The sequence below is a fragment of the Condylura cristata genome, unplaced genomic scaffold (genome assembly GCF_000260355.1).
Source record: "Condylura cristata isolate star-nosed mole 26May11 unplaced genomic scaffold, ConCri1.0 scaffold00027, whole genome shotgun sequence".
Classification (NCBI taxonomy): domain Eukaryota; kingdom Metazoa; phylum Chordata; class Mammalia; order Eulipotyphla; family Talpidae; genus Condylura; species Condylura cristata.
The window spans coordinates 7,558,221-7,578,678 of NW_004567128.1; the positions used below are offsets into that span (position 1 = coordinate 7,558,221).

The following is a 20,458-nucleotide window of genomic DNA, read 5'->3' on the forward strand; positions in this document are numbered from 1 at the left end:
TCCACAGTATGGAATTTCCATGTAGAAATACACAGTTGTTTGGGGGCGGTGCAGTTTTATCATTATATGACCTTGCCCAGCTCAAGCACTAGCTTAGGAGGTTGTTTTTAATTCCTTGAGGCTTTCCATGCAGACCACAACATAATCTGCAAATAGGGATAGTTTTACTCTTTTTAAAACCAGTGTGCCTTCTTTCTTGCCTTATTGCTGTGGCTAGAACTTACAACTTTGTGTTGAATAAAAACAGTAAGAAGAGGTATCTTGCTCTCTTAGAGGGAGACCCTAATGCTTTCCCTCTCAGTATGATGCTAGATGTAGTTGGGTGGGGGGTTGTTTTGTAGATGCTGTTTATTTAGTTAAAGGAGTTTCCCTTCGTTTACCCTCTGTTTACTGAGCGTTTTTATTGTGCTTGAGATTTGGATTTTTTTCCAAATGCTTTTTCTGCATCTATTGATCAGATAGTTTTTCCTTAGTTCACTGATAGATTGTTACATAGATTGATTTTTGGAAGTTGAACTTGTGTAACTGGCATAATTTACACTTGGTTTTGTTTTTTTGTATAATTATTGTTATGCTTGTTTGATTTTATTTGCAAAGACTGAGGACTTTTTGCATTTAGATTCATGTTATACTAACTTGTAGTTTTCTCCTACCTTCATTTTTGACTTTCTTTACCTTCTTTTGATATCAGAGTAATATTAGTCTCATAAAATGATTTTGGAAATGTTCTGTCTTCTTATTTTCTGGAAGAGAATGTGTAAAGTTGGTGTTACTACTTTACATGTTTAATAGCATTCCCAGTGAAACCATTTGAACCTGGAGATTTCTTTTTCAGGGCCTTTTAATTATAATTTCAAGTTTTTCAAATAGCTAGAGGACTGCTAAAACTGTTTTATTTGGGTTGAGTTCTGATAGTCTGTGGTTCATTTCTTGTAAGTTGTTGCATTTAAGACCGTAAAGTTGCTCATAGTATTCCCTTATTAAGGGGCTATTAATATTCCGATACTAAAAGAGTTGCAAGATCTGTGTGGTAACTATTTCATTCTTGATTTGGTGATTTGTGCCTTCTCTTATTTTAGCTTTGTCAGTTTGCTATTTATTCAAATATAAAATTCAAGTCTGCTGATGAGCCATCAAAGACATTTCTGGTTTTGTTTTTTTAATTTTCATTCACGTGATTCTTTCATGTAGTTTCCATCTCTGTTGAGATTACTTCTGATCTTGCAGAGTGTCTTTTTCCATTAGAGCCATTATCACAGTAATCATAATTAGTTTCAATTCCCTCTCTGATACTTCCAATAGATGTGCCATATTTAAGTCTGAATCAGATGACTGCTTTGTCTCTTCAGATTATCTTTTCCTATCTCTCGGCATGTCTTGTGTTTTTGTTGTTGCTGGACATTCTGTATAAGGCACTAGACTCTGGTAAATAAACCCACTGTATAAGAACATAACCAGAAATTGGGCCTTAAGTTTTTTTTTAAAAAAAGATTTATTTATTCATACAGAACTGGGGTACAGCCAGAGTTGCAGGGGCAGTGAGAGGCTTCACCAGAGACAGAGTGGGGGGCAGAACAGGCAGATCAACGAAGTACACTGCTGAGGGGAGCAGCGGGCCGGTCAGGAGAGGTCTGCCACGCCATGTGGTCACCTCCGGGGCAGGCAGGGATCGAACTCATGCGGAAGTGGCTTATGCTTCTTAGTGCTGTGCTTTAACTCGCTGCGCCACCAGGGAGGTCCAGGGCTTTAAGGTTTTTTTTTTCTTTCTTCAGACATCAGAAACTTCAGATCCCTCCAGAGATTGTTCTTGTTCCCCCCACCTTGGTGTTGAGGTCTCCTGCTCTGCTGTTCTCTAGACAAAAGCTGTTTTCTCTCAGCTCTCCCAGCTGTAACCACTGATGCTGTTCTTGGAGACTCGTTAGTGTGCTAGAAGCCATGGAGAGCAGCGGTGTCTCTAACACTCTAGCTTCAAGAACGCAGCTTTCACAAGTGTTTCTGCTCCTCCTCCAGGGATAGAGCCTCCCTGCCTCCAAATCTCCTGGGGCCGGACGCGATGTGTATCCAACATTGTTCTCAGGCAATAGCTTTGAGGTCCAACTTTCTGAAAGTTAAAAAATATTTTTTTCTTCAAGGTGAGATTAGGCTGGGTCTGGGTGAGCTCCTATCCCCTCCACTGCAGTGCATTTCCACAGAATGCACTTTCTCCTGCAGAATAGGCCTTTTATTCCTGGAGGGAGAAGAATATGAGAGCAATTCCCAGTGGTTCCTGAGCCAACACCATGAGTTTTCTCAGAATTTTCCCTGATTCTCCCTGTGTGAACCAGGTGGAGTTCCCTGAGGAAAAGCCTGTAAAAGGGGAACACCCTCCTGGGAGCTTCATGCTGCCAGGCTAGTCCACACTCAGTCTCCAACAATTTGTTCAATTTTCTAGCTTCATCGTCTTACCCACTTCTCTTGGTATCTGGGTAGTGTCTGTCCCTGGCATAAGCAAGTACTCATGTCCTGTCTCACAGAAAGTGCCTCTCTCCGGATTTTGAAATGGTCGTTTGTGCTGCAAGCTCAGTTCTTTTTAGAGTTTCTCGTTTCCATGAGAGGAATATCCTGCAGCTCTCAGCACCTATGAACTGAAACGAGTAGCTCTACTCAACCACACAGAATGTCACACGGTTCAACCGAACAGAGTTAAGTCATGGCTCCTGGATAGCAAACCTTGCTTTGCTTTGTTGCAGTCGAAGCAGGGATTTCTGTAAAAGTTTTCCAAGGGTTACTCCACACACAGCTCATTCGGAGTGAAATGGCGCCCCCGACAGCAGTCCTTAAATGTGCGCCTGTGTGACTCACCAGCAGGACAGACTGAAACAGATTGCTGGGCTACACCCACAGCATCTCATCAGCAGGTCTGGGGCAGGGCCCAAGGATTTCATTTCTACCAAACTCCCTGTCAGCAACGCCACTGCTGCTCTCCCAGGAATCACATGCCAGGACGCCATGCTTGTCTTGGAGACCCAAGGCGCACTGCATGTTATACTTACTCATCACTTTGAGGGATGACTAACTCTGAGGGGTAGCAATTAGGTCTCAGATGGCCTCAGAAAAGTCTCAACAATATGTTCATCCTGGAATTCTTTCTTTCTCCAGAGCAAATGTAGATAAAAAACAAAGCTTTATGGGCCCTCCCTGGTGGCGCAGCGGGTTAAAGCACAGCACTGAGAATCTAAAAGCCACTTCCCCATGAGTTCGATTCCCGCCTGCCCCGGAGGTGACCACATGGCGTGGCAGACCTCTCCTGACCCGCCCGCTGCTCCCCTCAGCAGTGTACTTCGTGGATCTGCCTGTTCTGCTCCCCACTCTGTCTCCGGTGAAGCCTCTCACCGCCCCTGAGCCTCTGGCCTGTACCCCAGTTCTGTATGCACAAATAAATAAATCTTAAAAAAAAAACAAAAAACAAAGCTTTATGTCTTCAGAGGCGGCCATGGTTTTATAATAGTGGGTGATGGTCTCAGACATACTGCTGTACGGACCGCATGGACTTGTTCTAGGTCCATGGTGAAATAAGCAGCACCGGCCTCATTCTGGGTATTTACTGAGACTCAAGAGCAAATAAAGTGCCTCTGAAGTCTTTTTTTTTTTCTTCATATCTGTTTCCTTCTGTCAAGAACCCTCTGTAAATGCTACAGTTCTGTGCAGTTTAAGCAAAGGCAAAACTGAGCTGGTTACAAATTATGGCATCAGTCACAAGTATCAATTCACCTATATATCCCCTCTATAAATATATATTAAGTGCTTACTTACTGTGTACCTGACAATGCTTTAGGTACAAGGTATTTGAGAGTGAAGCTGGGAAAAGTCTTTATCCTCATCAAGGATAAAAAAAAAATTGTGGACATCAGCATATGTCCAGAGATGCTCATCAAAGTTTTAGTTATAGCAAAAAAGCCTTGAAATTAGCCCCAAATGCCCTTCTTTCCCCGACCTCCTCCTCCCCCCGCCCCAGGCGCCCCTGCAGTTCCAAAGCCTCTGGATTCTCTCTGTGTTCAGGTTTTCTGTGGAAGACTTGCCTGCTTACCTTGTCTACCTGTACAGTTGAGCTCCTTGAGGACAGGGGTTACACTGCATTCAGTGCCTGTTATGGCACATTTTAAGCACTGAACACACACTGGAGAAAAGACTGGTTAAATCCTCTTTGGCACATCTATAGACAATATTATGCAGCCACTATAAATCACACTTACGAAATAAATTAGTTACAAAGAAATGGAAGCACTAGTAGAAAAGCAGGCTATAAAGCTACATAGACAGAATAAGCTCCATTATGAGACAGCAAAATAATGAAAGACTTACCTAAAAGATTAGGATAAATTCTGCCTTTACATTTTTTATCTTCCACCTAGAGTCCATCAATTCCATAATCAGACAAAAAATCAGTCAGTCAAACATACCAAGGTAACTGGGGCCCACATTCCAGCATACAGTCCCCACCATTCTTCTAAACCTTAATGATTCATTGGTAGGGCTCTGGTCAGCAGGCCCATCCTTGGTGCAAAGGGCCATTTCCCTCACCAGCCCCTCCCAGATTCTCAGCACTAGATGGGTCTTCATAAATGCAGATCAGTTCTGCCTCCAGGCCTAGAGTTCCCTCTGAGACCTCATCCTCCTTCAGTCCAAGTTTCATTTCCTTCAGATTCACTCGGTCCAAGGAGACCATGCTGATGCAGACCGGATAGGTCTGGGGCCTACCCAGCAGGGTGGGGGTGCTTTCTGCCAGGGGCCAGTTCCTCCCTCAGTCACCTCCATTCAGGATTCAACCACAGAGCTGGAGCCCTCGCCCGCTCCTCAGTTCTCTCAGACTGAGACTCAGACGAAGGAATAATCAATCACAAAACTTGAAGAGAAACCTCTCTATTTCTCAGACACCTGTGTTTTTCTTTTGGGGAACAACCTTGAAAATGCTATCGCTGTCTTTGGTTTTTCTGTTTGACTTCAGGGTAGCCTTATCACTCTGTAAAACTGGTTTGTAAACCCCTCCCACCATTTTTCTAATTAATGGAAACCATAGTGAACTTTTGCATTTCCAAGGCACTTATCCCCAAGAGCTCAAAGCAGGGGAAGAAATTTTAGTTACTGGAGAACCCACAAGCTTCCAGAGGCATGAGAGGGAGGGGGCCACTCAAGACCTGAATGTCAGTGCTCCGTCTGCATCCTTGAAGGCAATGTGCTGCCATTTAAAGAGAATTAGATCACAAAGCTGGCTCTCCAGGAATTTAACTCTTAATAATTTTTTTCCTGTTTTTTTCCTCAGAAAATTCTAGCTACAACGTACTAGGCCGCCTTGTTCTATAGTTTGATTGTAATGTTTCATCACCTCTTGTTCCAAGAAGGAAAAAGGAACAGTCTGTTTTGCTGTGAATTGTGATGTCACAAATATGACGAGCATACGCCGTCATTTACAGGAAGGCCCTGTCCTAATGCCGCTGACTTGGAATCAATTAAAACTGCATAAAATAAAACCACCTTTCAGGGACCTGCATCGACTTCATGGATTTCTTCTTGGCTTCCAAAGCTGCTTTCTGCTCCCTGAGTTTGGAAACCAAGCCCTGGGAACAGAAATAGGAATACGAGCGAGCGAGCGAAGATTCATCACCTTAAGAGACACAATACTCCTCCTGCCTTTACAGAATCAGCAAACATTTATCTCCAGCTGGGAAAGTTTTCTTTGCCTTGGCCTCTGTGCTCCTTCATTACAGCTAGTTAGCTCCTTCATTACAGCTAGCTTCTTTCCTAGCCTTAGGCTGAAAGGTCCAAGACATCCCACTGTCAGACACAGTCAGCTTCCGGAACAACTAGCATCCACACGTGCTGCTTTTACTCTTCCATTTACACAAAATCAAAGAGAAAAGCTTTTCACCAAGGCCTCTCAGTGCTAAAATATCTTGATGGTAATTTGTGCTAAAATAAACCAGAGGACTAAAACCTAATCAAAAAAGGAGACCACGATGACCTCAGGTTACAATACAAAGGCCTTTGTGAGACTTGGGGGTTATTTTTATACAGGTGGAGGCAACTGTGAGTAATAAATTATCCAACCTGCTATTTTCCCATCACAGAGCAGGTTATGAGTGCAAGCGAGCCCCGCCATCAGTGACCAGATACTCCTGTGACGGTGGCTACAGGCCGTCTTTCTGGCACCAGACAGATCATGGACACAAGGATGCTGTTTAAAGGGCTTTATAGGAAAAGTGGCTTTACACAATTACTCAAATAGTGATATTTTCATGACTTTTACACTAAAAAATCTTAGGCCTAACTAGAATTTTCTGCTTAAATATGAATACAGACTTGAACCATTTGAAATAGAATTCACAGCCAGACTTCAATAGATTATTTCTATTCACTTAGAAAACATGGGTGGGGTGAATATTCTATTTCAGGTCGTATGAAGGTGTTCCCAGAAGTGTGATCAAATGGTGTAAAACGGACAAAAATGGTTTGAATTCCAAGGAACTATTCCTCTTGGACCATGACAACTTTCAACAAAAATATTTTCACAAAATCTTGTTTTAATCATCTTCTCTACAAAGCGCATTACTTAAGACTTTTCCAAATACAACTTTAGAAAATGAAGCAAAAAAATAGTCTCCATAGCTGCTGGTCAGGTCCATGCTGAATGCCAAATAATTTTTTCAAAAGTGATACTTTTAAGCTTTTCAATATTCTTGATGGGCCCATTTTAAAAGAGTAAAGATGGTCGCTGTTCAGGCAGTGGCTTGAACAGTTCTCTGATGTAAAATCCTCTTGCTGGTTAGCCCAAGGGGCAGTAATGAAGCTGGGTATGCCACTGAGGGAATCACTCCTCCCTCAGTGGCTCCACGAGGGCAGGTGACAGGCCTCTACCATCCGCTGCCAGTGCCCCATGAGCATAAAAGCCAGCGTCTCCACTGAATCATCGACACACCTACTCTGTCCACACATTCTAGGAACCTATCGGTAGGGATTTTCATGATGAACAAATGAAGAATCCAAATATCAAAGACTCCCATCCTCATTCTAATATTTGAGTGGGTGCTGGGAAACCTCTGAAGGCTTCAAGTTAAACACTGAGATGCTTAGAACACACAAGGAGTAATGTTTTAGACTGCCCTCACAAACTTGGGGTTTCTGGCCTCAAGTATACCCAGAAGAAGGCTGCTGAAAAGGCAACGTGTCCCGACATGGGAAGGATGGGAATGACGGAGGGGAGGTTTCATGTTCCCTTCCTGAACTGCGCCAGCACCCAGGGAGGCAGGACCAGGTGTTCGGCTCTGTAAATACTCTGGGTGAGTAGCGGTCACAAGCAGCAAGGATGAGTGTGTAGGCAAGAGGAAGGCAAGGGAAGGGAGCCTGAGGGAGAATGGAAGAGACACTTGCAGTACTTTCAGTGACCAGTAACGTGCGGCTTTGGTTTTGGCTTTGCATCACTTCTTGAGTGTTATCAACTCTTACTCTTTGTGGTTGTGCAAATCTATTAATGGTTGGTGGTTTCACTCTGAAACTCAGGAAACAGACAAAGCAGCTTTTTAGAAACACATAAAACTTCTTCAGGGACCATTAAAGGACCACCCCCACCCCCTTCCCAATCCCCAAACAATCTTGCAATACAGTATGCTCCTTAATTTCAGCTAAGGGCGAGGAAACAGTTACACAGTCTAAGGCTGAACTGTTCGATTGCTACGAGGATAAAACGGACAAGCAAACACCAGTTTCCCTGGGGAGGAAGGAGCAATTCCATAAATGCGAGAAAGATCCAATGGCCATGCTTCTATCGGAGCTGCCCCTCCCCCCGGTCTCGGCCCTGAGGAAGGTGCACAAGAGAACCAGCAAATGACATGGAGGAGCACACTCCAAGCAGTAACTCAGGAGAGCCCAGTGCGGGAAATAACACAACACCCCCCTTGTTTCATTTGCATTTTACTTTTATTTATTTTTGCTTCAATAATGCATATTCTGTTCACGCAAAAGGTGCAAAGGACAGTAAGCAGGGGTTTAACTTGGCTGATGGAAATCAAGCAGGGGTGACATTTTTCTAGTTCCACGAACAACCTAAAACCAGGAGAACTTAAAAGTCGCAGCTGGTACCACAGAGCACGCTCAGCTTCACAGCTGTCTCCTCTTTAGTACCTCTGGCTAGGCAGGAGAAGCTTTGAAGACAGTGGCCTCTAGTGGGCTTGGATAAGTGGCTAAAAAAAAAATGTGGTTTTCTTGTTGTTCTGAATCATGGTAGCTGCATCACAAAAGTTCCAATCAAGAGGGTGGTAAAAAGAAGGCACAGGTCATTGCAAATACCAGGTTTTCTCTTTCTCTGTTTGTAAATATACCATCATATATGAGCTAAAATTTATCTTAGGGCGGTGGGGTTGGCTGGCAGGGGAGGGAGGGCTGGACTCGGTTGCATACATAACAGGATCTTGGTGGGGGGGCACAAGGCCAGGCAGCTTTCCCCCTAAAGCAAAAGAACAGGGCACTGGCTCCCGACGGTGTGAGATACAAACACTGGGGCATCTGTGACAAAACACGATTAAAAAAACCATAAAATTATAAAGCTTGTAAACGAATAATCTGAAATTACATTTTTAATGGAAAATATCATCAAAATAGTACCACTATGGACTAAACTGCCTGAGTTTCATTTCGCGTGAGATTTCATGGTAGAAAAGCCTTTAGCACAATTTTCTCTGTTTAAGTCACAACCAGTGCCAGACCCAGGACTAGACCTTGGGGAAGAGTCTCCTCTTGGATGGAATTTGTGTTGTGCTATCAAGACTTTTGTGCTAATCTTTCAAACAGGGACATGTTGAGGCAAACCTTTAATCTTTTGGCACAAGGTTATTTTGGCTGGGGCGGAAAATTTGAGTCTTGGACTCAGGATGAGTTATGCGACAATTCATTGATCAAGTATTCATTTTGATTGAAGAGCTTTCTTTATGTCATTAACTTCCATCTACGAGGGAAAAACAAGAACCAAACAAAATCATAATGAATTGGTTGGTGTACTGGAAGCTGAAAGATAATCAGCCTGGTTGACTGGAAGAAATCATCAACTTGACCCTTTAAAGGTGAAATGGGCGAAATGACATCTGAAGGAAGAGTTGATGCTGCTGCCAGAAATGAAAAAGCCTGAAAAACAGGCACGCAGACATGACGCCCTGGGAAATGGCGGCTGGTTTAACGCTCAGGCGCCCACTATCCAAAATCTGTCAAAACCAGCAATAATTCCAATTTCCCTGCAGAGAACAGAGCAAGCTGTCCTGACACGCTAGACCACCTGGCAGTGCTGGAAGGCAGCCGCGGCTGGGCCCAAAGGGGCGTCTGTCAGCACCCCCAACAAGATGATGCGCAGTCACCTGCCTTTCTTTAAATGACATGGGTCCTGTTTCCTACCAAGGGCACCATGCATGCAGATGACAGTGAAAGTCTACTCGGCCATCTGCAAACCTCCTCACCCGCGCTCTCTGCCAGTTAGTAAGGGCTGAGAGCTGGGTCAGTGCCGGAAGGGGAATGAGCTGTGCTGTTCTGGCGGAGCTGACGTGGAGCACAAAGAGATGAAGACAAGGCTGAGCATGGATGGCGTGGGCCTTGGTGGCCCACTGACTGCATGACAGAACCCAGCAGGCCAGGGTCTGCCCCGGTTAAGCCCTGGGGCAGTTACTATACAGAGATTCCGGCACCTGGGGGAACCTTTCCACAGAAGAGATGTTTCTAGTAAATTCCAAATGAGAAACCCAACTGAGGGCACGTTTTACTAATTGTCTCCCTTCCTCCACACTTTGTGGACTCCAACAGAAGATGCGCAGTGAGCCTTCCTAAGGAAATTGCCACTGGGAATGTGTTTACATCTGCAGAAAAGTATCTATCACTTATTTCCCAAATAAAGCCCTGACTGCCACACCCCACCAGAGCCTCTCATGGCAGCAAGACCCCAGGGACCCACCTGCAACCGAAGCCGGATTTTCTTCTCTTCATCTAACTCCAACAGTAACTGCTTTATCTCTCGTCTGAAAGGCAAATGGCAATGGAGTGAAAGAAAAACCCAGCCTTCCCCAGTAGGAGATAAGAGAGCTCCTGTCACTGCCAAACCCTTCTGACCCTTTCACACAAAAAATGCAGACTTATTGCTTAGAAATATTGCAGACACAATGACTACCCACGGTTTCTGGGTTTCCCAACTATGTAGCCATCACATAGTAGGTCTGAGCTAGCTCAGTATAAGCTTCTCTTAAGGAGAAGCTGGGGAAACTGAGGCCCTGAGAGGTGGCCTGACCTGCCTCATGATTAAACTCCAGCTATCCAGGCTCAGATTCTCTCTTGAACGATCCTCTTCATGATTGGTTTTTAAATGAATGTATATTATTTTCATAGACATTTTTATATTTGTATTTACATTTACCTATTTCCTTTATTTTCAGTTTTAACTTAACAAAATTCTACAAACAGTCGTAGCCAAAAACGTGGCGGTAAAATAGCCAAACCAACAGTATGGTGACCATGTTGTAGAGAAAGCAGGCGTGAGTTAGGACAGCGGTCTAGCGCCCTTTCCAGCGTTACGTAGTGATGTGGACCGAAACTGATCTCACCAGCTCAGGGCTCGAGGCTAAGCGCACTGCAAACATCCCAACGCAAGGCGGAGGCCGCGTTGCTGCCAACACACTGCATTTCCTGACGTTAAATGGCTGCGATTTGTCACGGCGCTTGCTCAAGCACACATTATGCATCCACCTCTCAGTGGACACTCCTTTGGGCTTAGGAAAGAGGGAGGAGGGAGACTACGCTCACAGCAAGGCTACTGAAGACGACAGCAGGCCAAACCTCAAGTATCCAGCAGGGGGAGTGAGTTTCAGAAGGTGGTGAAAGAAAGTCACTAATGCAGAACTAGTAAGAAAAAAAAACACACCACCACCGTGGCATGGGGCTATGTGGAGGCCAGGCGCCGGGGGCGGATGAAGAGCCAGGGCAGGGGCAGGCGGCTGAGAACCAGCACAGCTAGGACGAGGCGCATCGGCACAGACTCGAGCTGAAGGCCCAGAGGAAAGCTACACCGAGAGCTGGGGCCAGAGACTGGGGGTGGCGCGATGCTGGCAAGATGGTCAAGCTGCCGAAGGCAGACCGTGGAGAGAGACTGTGAAGTGTGATCAGGAAGATGCTGGCTGGGAAAGGACAATGCTGGCCAACTAAGCCTGGGCTTCGGAACGTGGGGTGGAGTGGGCCCCAAAGCCCCGGAGTTCTGCTCTCGGAGATGGGTGTATGTTACTTCCAACATGCACAAAGTTCCCGGGACCTCTGAGACCCCAAGGCCCGAAGCCTGGGCCCAGGCCACTCTGCAACAACGATGTTCCCAATCAGAGGTTGAGGAGCAGCGCTCGGGTCTAGGGGGCTGTGAGGTCACTGCCTGGGGCACACACGTTACCTGGATATGGATCGGGCCTCTGGGCACCCAAACCTGTACTTTGCAGAGTCAGGCAGAGCTGGGGACCCCCAGGAGTTAGGGGCAGCCTGGCAGGTCCCTGCCGGCTCTGACCTGCTAGTTCTGCTCATGTGTCTGATGGACCTTCTCCAAGTAGGCGGGAGATCCAGGGGGTCCAGTTTCACATGCCAGCCTGCGTGGACCAGAACCTGACGAGTGTCACAAGGCTCCAAGTGAGCTCCATGGAACCCTCATTCTAGAATGCCCTATGGAGAAAGGGCTCCACGATTAAGTATGTTTGCACATACTGTCCTCGCCATCTTCCCGACATATGGCCAAGACTGAGCAGTTCTTCAGAGAAGGAATGAACTTGGTTTAATACAGTTATTCCCCAAAGAATCTACTACAACATACTTCAGGGCTCTCCAACCCTGTGTGGAAGCAGAGACCAGGCGTCCCCGTCCGCAGGTGTCCTCCCTGCACGTGTGACAGTCGGTCCCGGGCCCTGCCAACTGTCACGGCCTCAGGCTGTCCATGCGCTGGTGAACCTGCCCTGCAGGTCCCTCTGCCAGGTGCGCTGCCCTTGGCAAGCTTAAATCACCTTTCAAAATCCCACTCAGGTCACATCTCTTTGAAATGCTTCCCTGCTCCCTGAAAACCAGTACACTGAGCTGTTTCCTGACTTTCCGAACAGCGTCCTCAACGCTGAGCCTCAGTTTCCGTAGATAACTTCCTCTCTCCTAAGACTCTATTTTTGACACTGCATGTGGCATCCGGCAATATTTACGGATGCTGCTTACTTTCTGCTGACAGGTCTTGCTCCCCATCTAGTGCTCCTTGAGGATTAGACCACTGGACAGTGTGTGGGGGCCAATCCAGAGAAGGCCCCCGCGCCTCACGGTGAGAGCCCTTGCCAAGCGTGAAGTCCCAGGTTTAAAGATTCCCTGCACCTTTTCTAGGCATCACAGCCCCGAAATGCAACTCCCAGAGGAAACTGCGTTTCTCCTGATGCTAGGGCTGGCTGGCTGCTGGGCTCAGGAAGGGCTGTGGCGGTCACACTGACTCTCTGGAGCTGCCTGCGAGCAGCTCAGCCCTTGCAGCTGACACCCTGTGCGCAGGCGGCCTGTGCTACACCGCTACACGGGAGCTAAAGTATGCCTCCTGGGTTGGCGCCCACCCTCCCACTGCCACGCATGCGTGGGTTCTGGCCCAGCAACAACACTCACTTCTGCTGGTCCTTCATGGCCTCGATGATGCCCCTCAGCTCGCGGACCTGCGTCCGTAGCTCCTCCACGGCTGCCTGGCTGCTGGCGGCCGGTTCCATCTTTGGTTTTCCTTCCGGGCCGAACAGAGACGGGGAGTTGGCTCTGTGTCCAGCTGTTCCCAAAGACGATGACAGGGGGGATGGTGCCACTGAGGACAGAGGGACTGGCCCACCGCTGCCTGCAGCCATGATCCCCGGCTTGGGTGGCAGAGATGCTTTGTTTTCGGACACCTGTGGTGAGGGAGGGCAGACAGGACTCAGGTCAGGGATTCGTGCTGTGCCGACCTGCCCTGTTCAGTCACCCATCGACAGCCCTGTGCCAGCTTCCTTCCACAGACTCCACTCACTTATTCTTGCACGCGCCAGCCCTCAGGACCTCCCTGGCATAGGACCCCTCCCAGGGGCTTCCTGGGTGCTCTGAATTTGCCCGTCTCTTGAGACAGACTGAATGCCATGCATAGCAGCCCACGCGTGTCTGGTTCCGCGAACTCCCAAGTGAGCAAAACATTTTCTGGGGCCCTGAGGAGCCTAGAACCCAATGGGGGGGGCAGATGGAGTCACCAGCACACTGCGGAGGAGGGGGCGTCTGTGCTAGAAGGGGATAAGCACAGAGCCACAGAGGTAATGAGGGACCAGCCTGCCCAGGAGGGAAGGTGCTGCCAGTTCTGAGGCAGCCAGAAAGGGAAAGAGCGGTTGGGGGAGAAAGTTCCAGATGAAAGGAATACTGTAGGCAGAAGTCTACATGCTGCGCAGTAAAATACATTCCCAAGAAGCAGTGACTCAATGCTAGAATAGCAGAGGGGTAGGAGAGGGGCAGGGTTGGATAGCTGAGATGGGGCAGGTAGAAGAAGGGGCTGTGAGAGGACCGAGAAATCAGCATGCCAAGCTGACGATCCTCTGGCTGCAGAAGGGCCTGAGCATGGTGGGTCTGGCGGCTGAAAGAATTGCTGGAAGATTTTCATACAATGAAAGCTAGAAATGGTGAGGGCTTGACTTAGGCCGTGGCCAAGTGAGCTGACAGCGGACAGCTTGGAGAAAAGTGGCAAAGGCGGGCTAATTCAACAAGGAGATGCAGGGGCCGCCTTCACGGCGTAGACAGCCCGTGATCTGGGGGACACGGTGCTGGAAGGCTGAAGGGGAAGAGGAAGCGCAGGTCAAGGGTCACAGGGAATTAGGTATTGAGGTTGCAGCTTTCACAGGCAGGAGAGGCTGAAGGTCCAGATAACGACGTCAGGCTTGGACACAGGTAATTCAAGAAGTCTGAGAGACAGCCGAGGAAGCTTGTCTAGTGGGCAGAGCATGGGCGTGGGTGACACAGAACTAGACATGAACAGGAGCAATGATGGGAGTTGGGGCTTCCCAACTGGGAAAAGGCAGAGCCCTCGGGTACTGAGACAGAGTACCGGGGTACTCTGGGCAAAGGGGCAGCAAGGCGACCAAGAGAGAGAGAGACCTGGGTTACAGAAGTCCCCTGGAGGAATTTCTAGAGGAAAAAATATGGTTTGATAAGTAGGTCAAGGAAGCAGAGATGCAAACTGGGGGTGCCCATTTGGTGGAGCAAGGGAGCCAGAAATCTGATCAAGGCAGGCCAGGGCCTGCACAGGAGGTAAGGGGTATGGTGCACAAACTTAGAACTTTCTGTGGAAAAACCTGGCTGAGGAGAAAACATCAGGGAAAGAAGAAGAGAAAGGAGAGGAGAAAGTGTGTGTTCAAGCAGCAGCCTCCAAAACGCTCCAGGGGAAAGGGCTATGCTTATTTTCAAAGATGGAGGAGACTCAGAGTCGGCTGATGTGCTGAGGGGAGAGAGCCAGCAAGGGCCACGGTACAGAAAGAGGAGACAAGAGGGAGCTCTGGGGCGTGTCATGAGGAGGCCAGGAGTGCACAGGGAGGAGGGCAGTGCTGGGTGGAGGGAAGAGGCTCGTGCGGGCACAGAGGAGGAAGCATGGCCAGGGAGGGAGTCCGTAGGCTGGTGGCGAAGAGCACGTGTAGCAGACGGGACTTTGGTTGGTGAGGGGGTGGGTGCCAGGCGGGAGCTGAGCCTGGTGGTGAAGCTTGGCAAAGCCACTGTGGGACTCTGTCCAACAGCAGGCGCCAGGGTAGGAGCCAAGAAGGGGCCTGGTTGGCACAGAGAAGAGCAGAGTGTGGCTTCAGGCTGTGCTGGAGGGAGAGACTGGGCAGAGTGAGCCAGGAGCAGATGGGCCACCGTTCCCAGCCGCTCTGCTCTCCTTCTCCTGCCAAGTTACCATTGAGGAAAAGCATTTTCTGCTGCCAGGGACAGCAATCCGCCATCCCGCGCTTTTTGTTAGGAGTTTCAGGAAGAGGAAAGAGGGAATGACGTTTATGGAGCCTGGGCCTTGAGCAGGACATGAACTAGACAACTGAAACGCGGGTGGTTGGCACACACATCCGACCAAGCAGGAGATTGAGGAAGCGGCTGAGAAATTCCCCGAGTCTCACAGCTAATAACTGGCAGAACTGGGCCTTGAGTCCCTCCCTCCCCTGTCAGCTGCCACATAGGCCCAGCTCTGTGACTGTGGTTGTCTGAGTTGAGAGACACATGCTCTTTCGTCTGTATAGCCTTTGCTTCTTTCCCATTCTGGGGTTCATACGTTCCCCCATTTTTCACCCTGCATCTTTATGTGCTTTGCCAAATCCACCAACTTCCTCACACTGACTTGACATTTAGGCACTTCTTGAATCCATGCTTCTCTTAGCAGCTCCAACATGACTTGCTCCCCCGGCACATTTCTGCTAAAAAGTACTTTAAAAACCCTCATAGAAAACAGGCCACCATATGCCCTGACCAAATTAGTTCCCATGGAACTTCTAGAAGCAGTAAACATGACATGACATGATAACTCCAGGGAAGTAGAACAGTCTAATAGGATAGAACTATGCAAATCAGAAACGTGAAGAGCCACTGCTCCCCAGTAGGCGTCACTGTGGAGACACCCAGGGACGTCAGAGAGCGGGCAACTGCGTCGGGTGAGTATGAACACCAGAAAGACTGGGTCTAAATCCAGCTTCTGTGAGTGGAATCCCTTTATAAAGGAAGCATATTTTTTTATGAATAATTGCAATTGACAGGTTTTATAGGATTGTATTTTTTTTCACTGCATCATACGGTTTTAAAGAAATCTACACATGTAAATTCTTAAATCTGTCCAAAAACATCTCATACAATCTTTGATTTCCTCGTGTTAATTCCTGTTTCAGATGTGCTAAAAAGATAATTCAGTGTTTTGCTTTAGACAGAAGTTCTGATATTTATATAAAATAATACAATTGACTGGATTCTCCTAGCAAGAGAAAATGGAATTTAAAAAGTTTGATTCACATTGGAAGGAAGAACAGAACTTATACAGGATATCCGTTGGGGGCCATACAGTTGCTAAACAAAGTCATCTTTATTTCTCACAAATAAGTTTAGAAAAATAGCTGTGTCATTCTCTGGGCAGGCAATAAAGTGAAAAGGTTTTTAGGCTATCCATTAATCCGAAGGAATCAAAATCACCTTTTCTTTAAGAGACTCCATCATTTGTTATTCAAATTCATAAGCTGCCAACCACAGCTTGTAATGCTACCAGTTTTAAACAGAAAAGTCAAGATTTGTGGGCAGAGGGCACAGCATTTAACACATTTAATGTAGTCTTCCTGTTGGTGATGACGGGTGGGTGAGGAGGGGGAGTGGGAAGTAAGCTTTGTTTTAAAATGAACAATAATGTAATTAGATATATAAAGAAAAAAATGTTAAAAAGCTATCATTAAAAATTGTTTTTAAAAATGCAGTCTTTCTAGACATTGACAGGCCTTGTAAGTTCTCTGGCCGTTGTGCTGGTAGTGGCGGTGGGTATGTGTGTGTGCATGCACGCACATGCGTGGAAGCTTTTTATATATGTGGTTGATAGGATGAAGAGATCACAACAGGAGACATGGGAAAATCAACATTAAACTTGTATCTTAAGGGTTCAGACTGACTTTGGAGGTTTTGTACCAAGCCTCAGGAATCATTATGACCTAAGTAATCACTGTCACTAAAGAATGGCAATCCCTTGCACAGCCTGTTGCAATGAACTGAGCTGTCGAGTCCTCCCAACATCCCTATGTGGAGATTGCACTGCATGGTGGTCTGAGGAGGTAGGGACTCTGAGAAGAAATTAGGTCTAGAGGGCGGGGCTCTCACGAATCGGATTAGTGTCCTTAGGAGAAGAGACACTGGGGAGCCTTCTGTCCCCCTCCTATCATGTGAGGATACAATGAGAAGTCTGAAACCCTGAAGAGGGCCTTCAGCAGGACCTGACCATGCTGGTATCCTGGTCTCAGGCTGCTAACCTTCAGAAATGTGAGAAATAAATTTCTGTTGTTTATAATCCTCCTGGTCTATGGTACTTTGTTTCAGCAGTCCAAACAAAACATGTTTTTCCTAGTTTAGCTCGTAAGTGCGGTGAGAGCATCCACGAAAAGCAGGGACCCTGTGCTACTGGGACACCCCAACGTGGCTGGTCACTCACTTGGGATATGGTAACAGTCTTTGAAGTTTTCTTTGATGCGTCCACTCCTCTGTGTGCAAGAGAAACGTGTTCCTCTTTATCTTCTTCAGGACTTGGGGAGTCAAAGATATCAGGACTTGAAAGGGAAGACTAGATAAAACCAAAAGGAAAGGCTTTTGTCAGAATGACACCTTAGCTGACACACTTCTGCTAACACAATGCTGTGGCGCTTTCCAAAGCACCTGGCACATCACTTTCTTTTGTCTCCTCATCACAATCCCTGTGAGGCAGGAAGCACGCTGCTGCCTGTGCCCTGCAGATGGCGTGGGAGCTGGGCTCAGAGGCAAGCTCCTGAAGCAGGGATCTGTCTACAGATTATTCCACCGACCTTCGCTGGTCATGTCATCTGTCGTCCACCTCCCTCCCTCCCTACTTCCCCTGCCTCCCTTTCTCGATTCTGTAAACATGCGCTGCTATGTTCCAAGCACTGAGCTTGGTACTGCCCGTAATGGTGGCATGCCGGGCACTCCTCCCCTCTGACGTCCCTGTGGGGAGGATCACACCAGGGAGAGGCAGCTGCCTTTAACCTGCCTCTCCTCCATTTCCTCCTGGTTCTCTTTCACGACCATGACACCTGCCTCGTACTGAAGTGCCTAAGACGACCTGTCCAAGAGGACACTGTGCCCAGGGCAAGGGGCCAGCAGGTGTGTGCAACAGTGACCAGTGTCCCTGCAGCCCCACAGCAGCTCAAACTGAGGTGTGAGGTGGCACCTTCTGCTACATCTTTACCCTCTTTGCCACTGACAGTCAGCATCCAGATGCCATCTTTGCAGATGTGTGTTTACAGAACGCAGCATCTTTTGTTAACATCTGGGGGTAACGCCGACACACTCTGCCGCCCCCCAGCTGGAGAGAAATGAGAAGCCAGGAGGAGACACTTACAGATGTGAGGGACTGGGACGGAGGCCGCCTCCCTGTGGCCTTTGGTCTGCTTGTGGTTGGGTGGCTGAGTTTCTCAGTAGAAGATACCACGGAGTCAAAACCTTCTAGGTCTAGAACAAAGTAAAGCAGATTTTTAAGAGTAAAAAGAGGGGAGGAAAGATTTTTACAATATGTTCTAAGCACCTCTTTTATTTGACAATCATCTTTTTGTCTCAATTACACTTCATCGTTTGCAAAGGCCATTTACATCCTTTGGTTATCCACGAAACATGATGCCACTGAATGAAATCATCCCTCCTCCTCGGTTTAACAAGCTAGCACAGAAGGAAAGAAAGGGTGTTACGTTTCCCCAACCACGACTCTATTCATAAATCTTAAAAAGTCACAGAAAGAGAAGAAAAGGAGGAATCTTCTTCCTTCCATAAACCCGAGTGTTTTTGGGTAGGTCAAGTACTCCTGCAGTCTGGACCCAAAACAGTTATCATGATATCCACACAGCTCAGCACACACAGGCAGGGGATGCCGGTCTTCGATTCTGAAAGACGAGAGGAAGCTTCTCCTCTGACTGTAGCACAATATTCTGGCCACCAGCTTCCACCCCCCATGAATCCTAAGCTCCTGAGAGACGGAAACCAAGCTTCCATTTCTCCACAGAATGCAGTCTGGCACCACTCTGCTTCCAGAAGCATCTCTCACTGGAAACATTCTTCCCTCATCAATCTGCTCTTTCATTCACTCCATCAAGGTTGAGCAACTTCTCTGTGCCATGCACAGAACGAGACTGAGGTGACACTGGTGAACCCAGCAGAAGTGAGCCCGTCCTCACAGAGGGCAAAGACAGACGCACACTCATTCAATCAGACTGTCACCTGGCACGTGTCCAGCAGGAAGGCCTCTGCCTTTATGTTGCTACTCTCTTCAGCCAATCATCAGGTCTAAGGGTTACCTGGCTTTATTCTGGGAATTTACAATCCAGTGCAGGTCTGTGTGTGATACGCAAAGGAATGGCTGCCAGCGAGCGGCTGACCCATTATGGCTTGTGGCTAGGGCAATGTCATCTTCTCCTGACAAGCAGGCTGTCTCATATGTCGCACCAGGCCCTGCCTTCCCAAGCCAGCTCCCATTCTCCCTTCTACTAGAGCCCCAGTTTGACTCAGGAGGGGCCCAGGTCCTGGGCTGAACCATGTCCTGTCAAAGTCAGGGACCGCGGTCCTGCTCGTCTTCACCAGTGATTGGTCTGGAGCTAGCCGAACGGCTCAACATGGGTCACAGCAACGCAGGGAAGTCTACTGAGAGCCGCTGGGAGAAAGAACTGCCCTCTGGTAGTGAGAGGAGGCTGCACTGCTGCCGCCTCTCCTCTCCTGCCTGGGAGGCTGTCGAGTGTGGGATGCCTGGGGCAGTGGCAGCCACCTTACGAACAGAAGGGGAGGCATTGTCAGTGCTGGAGACCTGGAGGAGGGCAGGACAGGAAGATGGAAGAGCCTGAGGACTGACAGCCCGATGAGTCACCCACCAACCCTGGGATGCTCTAGCGCCCAAAGTTCTCAGCTAGTAACTGAGTAAGCCCCACTATTTCAACCTCCTTTAACTAGATAGTCTTTTTTTGCAACTGAAAGCAACCTAACCGCTGTAACGAAATATGCTGGTTCAAGACAGAAAAGATAACGTTCTTTGTTTTTTTCTCCCCCCTTATTTTGAGGAGCGCTTGCTTGCTGATAGTCATAACTAAGCAGCCTGGCTGAGTGACAGCTTTATTCTAGTGATGAACATGCAGGTGTTTCCTGCCCTCTATTTCCTTTATTGGAATGTGCTAAGCCAAGCACAAGGCACTGGTCAGGAGCCATTAACATTACACCTAGGATTATATTAAGTGACTTTATTCTAGCACCTGCTGGATGAATAATTACTCAGTGAGCTCACATTATCAGAACAAAGCAAGTAGAACCAAAGGTTAAGTACCTGCAGAGACAGCGCAAAGGAAAGTAGCAGCCAGGCTGAGGTAGCCATCAGCACCCAGCACCAGCTGAGACTCCTAAGGGCTCCCCTTTGCCAGCTGGCTCGGTGGGGCTCAGGGAAGCCCTTGTGCCCGGCGAGGCCAAGACCCCACCGCTACGTGGGCTACTCCACACTTGGCTCACTGGGCTGACCGTCTCGGGGACTTTCCCTTTAAGAGAATTTTTTTTTTCTGAAAAGGGTCCCACGCGAAACCCGCCCCAGGACTCACCTGTACCAAGTTCGTGTTGCCTGAAATTGAAATTCCCTATTACGCACTTGGGTTGATGCCAAAAGCCATCCTCTGACGCTAACATCCCCTGAATTCATGTTTTT

At 47.8% G+C, this 20,458-nt stretch overlaps 1 protein-coding gene across 7 annotated transcripts in view; it reads right to left on the bottom strand.

Moving 5' to 3' along the window:
- Positions 1 to 7,944: 7,944 nt before the first annotated feature.
- SH3KBP1 (SH3-domain kinase binding protein 1) overlaps positions 7,945 to 20,458 on the bottom strand; it is a 287,724-nt gene continuing 275,210 nt past the window's right edge. For 6 of the 7 annotated variants that reach the window (XM_012730359.1, XM_012730361.1, XM_012730360.1 and 3 more), the window contains 5 exons: positions 18,131 to 18,240; positions 17,210 to 17,338; positions 12,661 to 12,929; positions 9,965 to 10,028; positions 7,945 to 8,974 (listed from right to left, as the gene is read on the bottom strand). In XM_012730359.1, the coding sequence (XP_012585813.1) occupies positions 8,933 to 8,974; positions 9,965 to 10,028; positions 12,661 to 12,929; positions 17,210 to 17,338; positions 18,131 to 18,240 (614 nt within the window). In that variant the 3' untranslated portion in view covers positions 7,945 to 8,932. The remainder of the gene's footprint in view (positions 8,975 to 9,964; positions 10,029 to 12,660; positions 12,930 to 17,209; positions 17,339 to 18,130; positions 18,241 to 20,458) is intronic. The other variant, XM_004689899.2, reaches the window with a different exon arrangement.